Source organism: Mixophyes fleayi, chromosome 3, assembly GCF_038048845.1.
Source record: "Mixophyes fleayi isolate aMixFle1 chromosome 3, aMixFle1.hap1, whole genome shotgun sequence".
Classification (NCBI taxonomy): Eukaryota; Metazoa; Chordata; class Amphibia; order Anura; family Limnodynastidae; genus Mixophyes; species Mixophyes fleayi.
This window is the reverse complement of record NC_134404.1, coordinates 245,537,754-245,549,917: the sequence shown is the minus strand read 5'-3', so window position 1 is coordinate 245,549,917 and position 12,164 is coordinate 245,537,754. Positions and strand designations below refer to the sequence as shown.

Genomic DNA, 12,164 nt, shown 5'->3' with positions numbered 1-12,164 from the left:
AGGAGTGCTTATAGTTTGAGACTTTCTAGCATAAGAGACTCCTAAAAATTTAAGTCTCCTTTTTTGTCTGCATTTCTTTTAATAATTATTTTAAGAAATAGGACAATGGCTGAGAAGGGGACAGCCACTCTGTGGCTTCTGTAATGTATTCTACCTGTGCCAAATGTAAGTCAAAACTTTCTGTTGGACACACAGACCGAGACGCCCTTTGCGCAGCTTGTACTGCGGACGCTCAGGTGCGAAACAGCTCAGTCCAGGAGGTATCTTCGGCAGTGGTAGAACCGCCATGGCTGCAGTCTTTCTCTACGGCTGTGGAAAAACTGACAACCGTGATGCTGCGGGTAACAGAGGTACGTGAAAACACTACCCCACTCACACTTACAGGCAGTCAGTCTGACAAACGCTTCTACATCACAGGCGGAGTCAGCCCACAGGGAAGATAGATTACTATCTGTTTCCCCGATAAGACTTACCCCGATGATAAGACCTAGCTAAATCCCCATTTTTCATCAGGCATACCTTGGGGTTTGCTGATCCTGAGCCCTCGGCACCTACGGGTGTATCACTATTTAAAAGAGCTAAGGCTCAATTAGCTACATTACCTCATTCTCCAGAGATGTTGGAGATTATTTCAGAAGCTTGGCATAATAAACAATTTATGATGCCGGGAAAATTTAAGTCTCTTTATCCTCTGCCTCCTGAGGACACAGTAAAATGGGAGTCATTACCTAGGGTTGACACCCCGGTAGCCTGTCTAGCTTCATCTTATGCTATTCTTGTTCAAGAACGGGTAGCCTTAAAGATTACACGGATAAAAAATGTGATTTAGCTCTTCGCTCAGCATACACCACTGTGGGAAGCTTGTTTAGACCAAATATGGCTGTGGCCTGGGCTAACAAGGCTGTACAATTATGGATGGAAGCTTTGATTAAGGGTCTTAGAGATAACTCTTTGTACAGAACTCTTAAATCTAGCAGAGCATGTACTAGAGACGTCTGAGAATGTGGCGAATGCAGCCATGTATGCTGTCTGAATGCTAAGGCCTCTGCTCTTATTGTTGCGGCTTGTCGTAGCCTTTGGTTACGACTTGGTCAGTGGATGCGGACTCCAAGAGAGCATTAGAAAATTTACCCTTTGATGGATTAACCCTGTTCGGTGCGGAGCTCGAAAGGGTTGTTATCGAAACTACAGGGGGAAAGAGCACTTCTCTCCCTTCTGTTTCCAATAGGCCCAGACAGGGCAGGTTTTGTTCCTTTCGGAGTTTTGCCCGAGGTGGAGGCGCCCTTAATAGAGACCTGTACTTGACGTCGAGGGGAACTGCTGACAGAAGTAGAGGTGGGGCGAGGAAGAGTTTTACTTGCCCAGCAGATTAGAGCTCCGCATGACAGAGCTTCTCGGGGGAAGCATCAGGTAGGAGCATGCCTTCTTCAGTTCAGAGATCTATGGTGGAAGTCCACAGCAGATCTCTGGATTCCAGGGATCGTGTCCCGGGGTTATGTTATAAACCTAGCTCACTCCCCCTGTCACAGATTTTTCATCACCCCACTCCCTTCGTGTTCTCTCAGGCGTATTGCGCTTCAGGAAGCGATTCAAAGACTTTTAGCAGCGCAGGTTATTGTTCAGGTTCCTCCCCTGGAAAGGGGATTGGGTTTTTGCTCGAACCTTTTCCTGGTCCCAAAGCCAGATGGTTCCTTTAGTCCCATTCTGAATCTTCGGCTGTTGAACAAGCAGCTGAGAGTTCAGAAGTTTCAGATGGAATACCTAAGATCAGTGATAGCAGGGAGAGAGAGAGGGGAGTTTTAGGCATCCATAGACATCAAGGATGCCTATCTGCACGTTCCGATATGGGAGGGTCATCAGAATCTCCTTCGGTTTGCAGTAAGAGAGACGCATCTCCAGCTCAGGGCTCTCCGCCTGGCCACGGCTCCCAGAGTTTTTGCCAAGATCATGGCCGGCGTTTTACATCAGAGAGGTATAACCATTATCCCCTATCTAGACGACCTTCTCTTGAAGGCTCCGTCGGCGACTCTTCTATCTCAACATGTACAGACAGTTATACAGTTCCTACAGAATCACGGCTGGGTTTTGTTTTTACCCAAGTCCTCTCTTGTTCCAGCTCAGTAAATGCGTCTCTTCGTTCTGCTTTTTGATACTCAGTCTTTGAGGGTTTTTCTTCCGGGAGAAAAAGTCCTTGATTTGCAGAAAAGGTCCAGAGCCATTCTAGCAAGAAAGAAGGTCTCGGTCCTCAGCTGCATGAAGCTTCTGGGGACAATGGTCTCAGTATTCGAAGCAGTTCCTTTTGCGCAGTTTCATTCCAGTCCACTTCAGGCAGAGATCTTACACAAGTGGTCAGGGTCTCAAAAGAACTTAGACAGGCAGATTATTCCTAGTCTCTCTCGGTCTGTGTGTGTATGTTAGGGAATCTAGACTGTAAGCTCCAATGGGGCAGGGACTGATGTAAATGAGTTCTCTGTACAGCGCTGCAGAATCAGTGGCGCTATACAAATAGATGATGATGATGATGATGATTATTCGTCTGTCCACACCCACAAGGCTGTCTCTGGTCTGGTGGACATGCAAGACAAATTTGGAGAGAGGCCAATCATTACAGACTTGGTCCTGGACTCTAGTCACGACGGATGCGAGTTTGTCAGGTTAGGAGGGGGGGGTGACAGGAACTCTGAGGCTTCAGGGTCTCTGGTCTCCTCAGTCAGCATTCCTTCCTATAAATATTCTAGAACTCAGAGCGGTATACAATACTCTGATAGGAGCTCAGAAAATCTTGAGAGGAAAATCTCTTCAAATTCAGTCCGACAACGCCACCACGGTAGTGTACATAAACCACGAGGGGGGCACGCGCAGCGCGGCTGCCATGCGGGAGACCAGACGCATATTATTTTGGGCAGAGCATCAGGTCTCCAGGATTTCAGCTATTCACATACCAGGGGTAAGGAATTGGGAAGCGGACTTCCTCAGCAGGCATACCCTTCATCCCGGGAAATGGGCTCTAAACAGACAGGTATTCTCGCTTATGGTGGATCGTTGGGGCTGTCCGGACATAGACCTGATGGCGTCCAGACTGAACCATCAGATCCCACACTACGGCGCAAGAGCTCAAGACCCAGGAGCGGAATTAGTAGATGCCATGTCTGCCCCATGGCCATTTCGAATGGTGTACATTTTCCCACCAATTCCAATGATTGCGCGGGTCCTAAAGAAGTTGAAGAGGGAGCAGGTCCCAGCCATTCTAATAGCTCAGTTTTTGCCACGCAGGGCGTGGTTCTCAGATCTACTGTTAGCAGGAGCTCCTCCATTCCGTCTCCCCATGCGTGCAGATCTTCTGGTTCAGGGTCCGTTCCTGTACCAAGGTTAAAGCTAAGGGTTTCTCTTGAGACGTTATTGCTACTATGATTAAGGCCAGAAAGCCTTCTTCATCTTCTATATAACAGGGTGTGGAAGACATATATTTTGTGGTGAGTTTAAGGGATTTCACACTTCAAGGTTTAAGCTTCCCCATGGACTGGATTTTCTACTGGATGGGGTTCAGAAAGGTCTACGTCTAGGTTCCCTTAAGGGCCAGATATCCGCCCTTTCTGTTTTCTTTCAGACGAAGATTGCCGATTATTCAGACATCAAGACATTTTTGCAGGGGGTTCTACGTATACAACCTCCCTTTTTGTCACCCAGTGGAGCCCTGGGATCTCAACCTGGTTCTTGGTGCACTAGGAATTAATGAAAACCGTGTCGCCCTCTCTTTTTATGCGGTTTTGGGTGTTGACTATAGTGAAAGCTTTGCTCCTTTTATGCTAATGTCTTTGATATATTGTTACATGCCCCGCAAATGTTGCTTCAGTGTGTACGAAATTGCAATCATTGCTCACGACAACATGGCTGTAAAAAGTCGCTAAAGGGACGTCCGCTCTTCCCTTTATCGTCTAAAACAAGACTAGTGTGTATGCAGTCCATGGACCGAGCGATCGGAACATCGATCGCATGTAAAATCGATCAGCATAAAAAGTTGGAGGAAAATTCTGTAGTGTGTACCCAGCTTTACTCTCTGGTTTACATCAGTGTTCTTCACTGAATGTTAATATCAGATACACAGTTCACACTAGGTTGTGTTGCTGTTCTTATTTTAGGTCTCCATTGTGTTTACATTTCAGCAAAGATATTTAAATGGTATGTCTTATGTATGAAATAAACGCACTGTGCACTTTACTGTACAAAGTAGTGCTGTTGTCTTTGGACATTTGAAACTTGGTTCTGAATTAACAAGCATGACCTAGCAGGTGCAAAGTATATTTTCAATCAACTTGCAAATTGTGAAATACGTTTCTTGGATTCACACTTTAAATGGTTGGAATATGTTGTAATTACACTTGTAAATTGTGTAATCTTGTTTTCCCTTTTTAGTTGCATAAGATCAGATCTTACAGAATGTTGATGCATTTGCTTTTGTAGTTAATTGGTCAGATTTGTTTTGAGAGGATGATCAATGTGTTAAGTATCAATTTAGAATGGTTGGCTGCATTGACAATGTATGCATAAAGCTAAATTAAAAAAAAGTAACACAGCTGCATATATTAGGGGCTCCTGAATTCTGATATTGTATGTATCAACCTGGTATTCTGCCATTAAGTTTACTTCATTTACAACAACAAAAAAGTAGATTTATAGTTAATTTTACACTGAATAATACAGATTGACTTACTGTGTAGGTATTAAAACATCATGCAACTGCTTGGCTTTTTTAAAGTTTAATGTTACATGTAGATGCATAACTTGAAAATTACATACAATGATACAGAAATATAATTTAGCAAAATCGTAAATCGTGGCTATAATAGAAAGCATCTAAACATCTGGCCTGTGTTTAGGCACTATTGGAGCGACTGATGCATGGTACAGAAATGGTAAGAACGGTGGGTCATAATATTGGTCCAACATAATTCTAAAGTAGGTAGGAAGATGTTTTGTCTGGAATATGACTAGTGTTAGAGATGTTTAATTCCATAAGCTATTCAAATAAAGACAATGTAACTTTACTTAAGTGACCATAATTTGCTTGCAGAGGGATGGGGGGCGGGGGGGGGGGGGGGGGTTGGGGGAATTCATGTAAACAATTTGAGATCATGTCATTTTGTTTCTCGGGTCAAGAAGTAGAACTTAATCATCTGGGATTGATAACTAAAATTGTTGGTTTCAGTAATTTTCTTCCTTGTTTTCTCATGATTCATAGCTAATGTGTTTTTGTTTTTGTTGTAGATATAGCCAACGGTTCCACTTCAGGAGGATATCGACCCCCCCCCAGAACTAAAGAAGTAGTCATAAATGGACAGTCGGTTAAACTGAAATATTGTTTTACCTGCAAAATCTTCCGCCCACCTCGTGCCTCACACTGCAGTTTGTGTGACAACTGTGTAGGTAAGCATCAGTATGTTAAAATTTAGCCCAAAAGATAAAATGTTGTTTCTCTTTCATCCATCTGGGGGACACTCCTTAACCATGGGGTTGAGTCGGGGGGAGGAGTCTGGCACCCAAAGAGTTAACTTTTTTCAGCTGACATCATATCACCCCCGCCAATTCCCCACATACCTCAGTTTGAATTGGGTGCCCTTGGAAAAAGGTCGCACCTGAAGAGCTCCAGAGAGACCGTGAACAGAGTTCACTGGTAATAGGTTTTTTCCTTTTCTTTGGCAGTTTTTTCTTTTGATAGCGGCGAGAGGCTTCGTGCACAACAGAGCTGACTCGTGGGAGAAGCGCCTGTCGGGGGGGGCGGCCCCGCTGACAGAGAGGGATGACACGCTTCTCACAGCGGGAAGCAGTCGGCAAGAGACTCTCCCCGCTGATGCAGGACGGGCGCTGCCATTAGGCAGGAAGCGCCTTTACCGCTGAGGTTCCCGGGAAGCCAGCTGGAGTATACCAAGTTCCTCCTCCCATGGGATGGCAGTGAATTCTTGAGGATGGCGCGCTATTGATAGCGCTAGCGGGGAACACATTCTGACAGGTTTTCCCCTAAGATAACAGAAAGGGCAAAATGCTGTTAAAGTAAATAACACAGAAGGAGAGCCAGTGGAAGGGGAATGTGTTTGAGGAACACCGCTTCCCCCCCTGCTGAGTGAGCGCGTGGAAGATCCCTTTTGGCGCCAAGGTTCAAAAGGAGGACAGTTGCAGCAGTCATTTGAAGAGAAGTGCACTGTTGACACATATCTTCCCCACTGAGTATCACTTTTATTTTCTTCTGTGTGTATGTGTGCATGTGTAGGCATGTATATTATAAGACAAAGATGTGTTGAGAGAACTGTTGTTTATGAGAAAACTATAGCGTTCTCCAAGCCTGTCTTATTTAAATCAGAAATACTATGATATGTTAAATAACCTAATCTGTATTTTCTGATAATTTGGAGAAGTGTTTGTGAATTTTGAAACGTGATTCTGTTTTTCTTATCTTGTAATGGCAGATTAAAGCAAAACATGTACCAAACATAATGTCTGTTCAAAATGTAATGTTAAATTAATAAGTGAACGGCTGGATCAGGGGTGGCTCTGTGCGGCCTGCACTGTGGCTCCTGTGAAACAGCCTATGGACACCTCCACCATAACGGTAGATCCTCCTGATTTGGGAGGCTGCCTTAACACAGGGAGTTAATACCCTTGTAAGTCTGTTATCTAAACCAGTTGAGATCCCATCTACATCCGTGGCTTCTCAGGGTATAACAGCAGGAATGACAGATGAGTCATTTTTCCCCAGGGGTCGGTTTATTTCCCTCCCCAGCCCTCCCGGGGGTTTCCCAGATAGGAGAGGTGGGTTGGTCAGCGGTGGCTAAAGGCCTGGACCGGCTTACCCATCTACTGGAGAACCCCAGACACAAGCATAGTGTTAAAAGACGTAGACAAACAGCTAAAGCGCTGTGGTCAGTGTCAGACTCTGAGAGTTCCTCAGAGGAGGAGGGGGAATTGTTGGAAGATTCAGATGTGTCCATTATAGAGTCAGAAGGAAACTTTAGGCACCAGGGTATGGACGATCTGGTAAGAGCAGTTCGTCAGACCCTGGGGTTTGCTGAAGTAGAGGAGACAAAGTCCTTGGACCGCTCCCTCTTTAAGAAGGCTTCTAAGCAGGTGGTCAGGTTCCCTCCCTCAGCTGAGTTGAGGGATATTGTAGAGGCCTCTGTAGAGGCCTCTTGGAAATATCCAGATAAGAGGTTCTCTATGCCAAGGAAGTTTGGCGTACTGTATCCCCTTCAGGAGGAGGATATGACCCGTTGGGAACAGGTGGCAAAGGTGGATGCCCCTGTGGCGAGATTGGTTCGTCAGGCTACACTACCTGTACCCGGATCAGTGACCTTACAGGACGCGACTGACAAGAAACTAAAGTCGATCTTCTCGGCCGCCGGTACTAGCCTCAGGCCAGCATTGTTCTCTACCTGGGTAGCTAGGGCCATGGAAGTCTGGGCAGGGCAGTTAGAGTCTGCCTTGCAGGATTCAGATTTACTGCCTCTGGCCATGCAGCTAAGGGAGGCAGCAGGCTATGTGTATGAAGCGGCCCATAATTCGGCCTCCATAGCTTCGTCTATTTCAGCTACAGCTGTAGTAGCTAGAAGGGCGTTATGGTTAAGGGCTTGGAATGCGGATTCAGAGTCTAAAAGATCATTAGAATCCATCCCGTATACGGGTGGGATGCTATTTTGGTCCAGAATTAGACTCTTGGATTTTACAGGCTTCAGGGGGCAAGAAGTCGTCCTTGCCTGTAAATACTCCAAGACCTAGGGCTAGGCCTAGGTTTAGTTATTTCAGACAGCCTCCTTATGGGGGCGGGTCTGGCAGAGGCCAGACTACCAATCCAGGGGCCGTGGAATCCAGGAGATAGTCCCGTATGGGAAGGTCATCCTTTGCCCCTGCGGAGCGGAGAGCTTCTTCCGCCAAGCTGCCGGATAGACCAGCAGCATGACTACCACCCACCTCTGGTTACAGAGGGTGGGGTGGGAGGACGGCTGCTTGGGTTTGCCCAGCAGCAAACAGTGTCCTCGGTAGATGAGTAGGCCCAGAATATCGTGATAGTATTCATGGGACCAGCTCACCTCAGGTTTTGAAAAAAAAATTACGTCGCTGGCTTCTGTCAAATCAGAAAGGGCTCAGGGCTGTCGATTTGCTCCGTTTAAAAGAAGCTATACAGGCTTAGAAATTCCAGTAAGGGAAAAGGTTTTAGTCACACCCATTCGGGGTGCTAAGGTCAGACGGGTTGTTCAGTCTATGACCGAACTTCTGGAGTCTGAAAGGGTCACAGAGAATCCCTTGTCTAAAAATGATTTTCTTGAGACTAGTGAAGGACTTAGTATGCAGCAGAATGTTGTCTCCACAGGACAAGTTGAGGTCCTAGATGGAGTGGACAGGCAGGATCCTGTCAGACAAGAGGCTGTCAGTAGCCAGGTCTTTGAAGCTGCTGGGAAAGATGGTGACATCTTTCGTGACCTTACCCTGAGCAGGGTTCCACCCCATAAGAGCATTCCCGTGTTCGAGATACCAGTGGAGGAGGTAGGTCCTCAGCTGGTGGTTGCCTGACAAGAACCGAACAAGAGACAGGGAAGTCCCGGAGTTCTGCGCAAGAACAAGGGATCCACTGGTAGTGGACAACCTAGCAAGGCCTTGGGGCTGCAGGTAAAACCTGCCCCACAGGGTCCCGTGGAGAGTCAGTCCGGAGGATCGTCCAGTCTTTCTGGTACTGCCAGTAAGGCTGTGAAGAGATCTGACCCTGGGACAGTTCTTGCGTCAGAGGCTGAACCAGCTGTATTTAATGGCAGGGCATTAGAATCCAGTCTGTGGAGAGCGAGAGGGTTCTTGGGGGGTGTAATAGGCACTCTCCTGAATGCCAGTAAGCCAGTTTCAGCCAGAATTTACCACCGTATTTGGTGTGTGTGTATATATATATATATATATATGTATATATATATATATGTATATATATAGTGCTGTAAGAAGAAGTCTTACAATTCTAAAACCTTTAGTCTGGCTAGATTTCTCTCCTTCTTACAGTGTGGTTTAGAGGAGGGGCTTAAACTTGAAGCCTTAAAGGTTCAGGTATCTGCTTTGTCAGTGTATTTCCACAGGCGGCTGGCGGAGCTTCCGGATGTTAAGACCTTTCTACAGGGAGTGCTTCACATCCAGCCGCCCTACGTGCATCCTGCGGATCCTTGGGATCTTAATCTGGTCCTTATCATGTTGCAGGAGCCTCCCTTTGAACCTCTACTCTCAGCAGAGTGGCGGTTCTTGACATGGAAGACAGTCTTCCTGCTTGCTATCGCCTCGGCCAGAAGGGTCTCGGAGCTGGGAGCTTTATCCTGCAAGGAACCTTATCTGGTTTTTCATGAGGATAGAGCAGTTTTAAGGACTGTTCCGTCGTTTCTCCCTAAGGTGGTCTCAGGTTTCCATATTAATCAGGAAATAGTTGTTCCAGTATTCAGAGAGGAGCCTCAGACTCCTGGAACAAAGACAAATAAATATTTGGACGTAGTGAGGGCATTACGTATATATGTTAAGAGATCTGCAAAGATACGTAAGACAGATTCTCTATTTGTATTGTTTGACTTTTCCAAACGGGGATGGCCAGCATCTAAGCAAACTATTGCCAGATGGCTTACCCTGACTATCAGGGAGGCTTATGTCCGTATTAATCTCCCTGTGCCGAACCGTATTGTTGCCCATTCTACCCGATCGGTTGGGGCATCTTGGGCGGCTCGTAATGGAGCCACGGCGGACCAGCTGTGCAGGGCAGCCACCTGGTCCTCGGTACACACCTTTACAAAATTTTACCAATTTAATATATTTGCGTCTGGGGACGCCTCCTTTGGCCATAGTGTTCTACGTGCAAGGAGATAAGAGCGGTCCCACCCTTTAGAGGGATTGCTTTTGTAAGTCCCCATGGTTAAGGAGTGTCCCCCAGATGGATGAAAGAGAAAACGGGATTTATACTTATGATAAATCTTTTTCTCTGAGTCCATCTGGGGGACACTGCGATCCCCCCCGTCTTTTAGTTGTTTTCTTTTATCTCCACTCCCCCCTCTGTTGAGTGGTGTGTCTTGGTTGATTGGCCTAACATCCTAAGGGCTTTGGTAATCAAACTGAGGTATGTGGGGAATTGGCGGGGGTGATATGCTGTCAGCTGAAAAAAGTTAACTCTTTGGGTGCCAGACTCCTCCCCCCGACTCAACCCCATAGTTAAGGAGTAAGTATAAATCCCGTTTTTTCACCTTACCTTCTCCATACCCCCCACCCCCACCAACCCTATTTTCTTTTATTTTTTATTTTTATTCTTCTTTCTTGTGTGGAGTTTATATAGCAATATAATCAATACATCTTATTTTAATTAGAATTGTAGTTTGTGTAAGCATTACAACCATTGATTACATCATCCACTTTTTCCAGTGAGTTTACTGAGGGTAAGGATTGTGAAAGTTCTAGTTTAGTTATCAACTGGTATGTATGATTGCGTACCCATGGGTGTGGTATTAATTTTCAGCACTCATTTGCTGTTAAAGTGGCAATGTTGGAACCGGCCACCTGGATTACATTATACAGGTAGTGGGTCCCAACATTGCCGCTTTAAAAGCATAGTTTTCACTGGATCCATTACAAGTGACTTCATTTGTCACTGTAGAGATTTGCAAAAGTCGCTGTTTCAATGTGGAGGTTATTAAAGCAGGCGCAAATCTAGCCTCTGTTAGATGGTAAGTCGCTATATTTACCTTTGTCGTTTTTATAGTAATCTTTGTTTTTTTGTCGAGGTAAACTGTCGGCATTGCGAGTGCCGCATAAATGACTACCACCGCTACCCATAGTGAATTTTGCATTCTAGGAAATATGACTGTTCCCCAAGGATGTGAGAGAAAACAGAGAACATTGGGGTATAGAGTAGGGACAGGCGAACTGGCACTTTAACTTTAGTTAACTAAACCCTAGCTCGTCCCCCTCTATACCCCACCTATATGGTCCCACGACCATATCATTATTTCTAAATATTTTCCTCCTGATAAAGTCCTTTCCGCTTTATGGACGAAACGCGTTGAGGATTGAGGATCATTGTGCACTTTAGGATATCGTGGTATTTATGTAGGAGATCCGTTGTGGAGATATATTGAGACCGACAGTTATCTTCCCTGTGGAGGACGCATGCTGTCCAGATGAGTACCATTAAAGATACCTTTATATTCAATTGTGCAAATGATTTTAGGTAAGTTTGATACTTTTATCAATAAATTCTGTTATATACAGTACTATACTATTTTAGTTTTTTATTCTATTGTGCCACGGAGGCTCAAGTGGTTTCCAGTGATCCCCCTTATCAATGAGGATTGCAGGATTGGGAGACATCTAAAAGTGTTGGAAACTTCAGCAGTTCTACAGATATGCCTGAAAGGTTTTCTATCTGGTACGCATAATCAGTATTATTGGTGATCACACCCGGGATACTAGTGTATTGGCACGAGTGTTTTTACTGATCACTATTCTGGTTCTATCTATACTGTGAGAATCACAATATATCTCTAAGTGTGTTTCTATTCTACCACACTCCATTCATTCATTCTGTGGTAATACACTATGTGGCGCCTTGTTCCTTTTATTCTTCTTTTTTAGAATATAAATATATATATATATATATATATATCTATATCTACTATATAAATGCCTAGTGGCGTGTGTGGGGAAAAAAAAACCAAGCTGCAGCGCCACCTGCTGGGCAGAGTTATACACTGACCTATATATTTCTTGAAGGAGAAGTGACAGTTGGGAGTGGTTGGTGGTTGCCGGGGGTGACAGTGGGGCGTTTTTAACACCTTAAGTAGCTTGATGAAGGATGTGGCGATGAAGGATGAGGTGTTGGAGAAAAATGATGAGGTGGTGACATGTGGACAAAACCACGTTAAAAAAGGGCGCTTGCGTCGGGAAGTAACGCTCTTCCCCTGAGGAGGCCTGGGCTAGGCCCAAATGCATGACAAAAACATTTTTAACACCTTAAGTAGCTTGATTTGACTAGAATGCATGAGTATCATGCACGGGTTAACTTGTGTGTGTATGTGTGTGTGTGTGTGTGTGTGTGTATATATATATATATATATATATATATATATATATATATATATATATGTATGTATGTATGTGTGTATATGTAT

The 12,164-nt window shown here is 45.1% G+C and overlaps 1 protein-coding gene across 8 annotated transcripts in view; it reads left to right on the top strand.

Moving 5' to 3' along the window:
- Positions 1-12,164, top strand: part of ZDHHC14 (zDHHC palmitoyltransferase 14) — a 113,127-nt gene that overhangs the window by 49,597 nt on the left and 51,366 nt on the right. For all 8 annotated transcript variants that reach the window (XM_075203379.1, XM_075203376.1, XM_075203377.1 and 5 more), the window contains one exon: positions 5,266-5,424. In XM_075203379.1, coding sequence (XP_075059480.1) covers positions 5,266-5,424 — 159 coding nt within the window. The remainder of the gene's footprint in view (positions 1-5,265; positions 5,425-12,164) is intronic.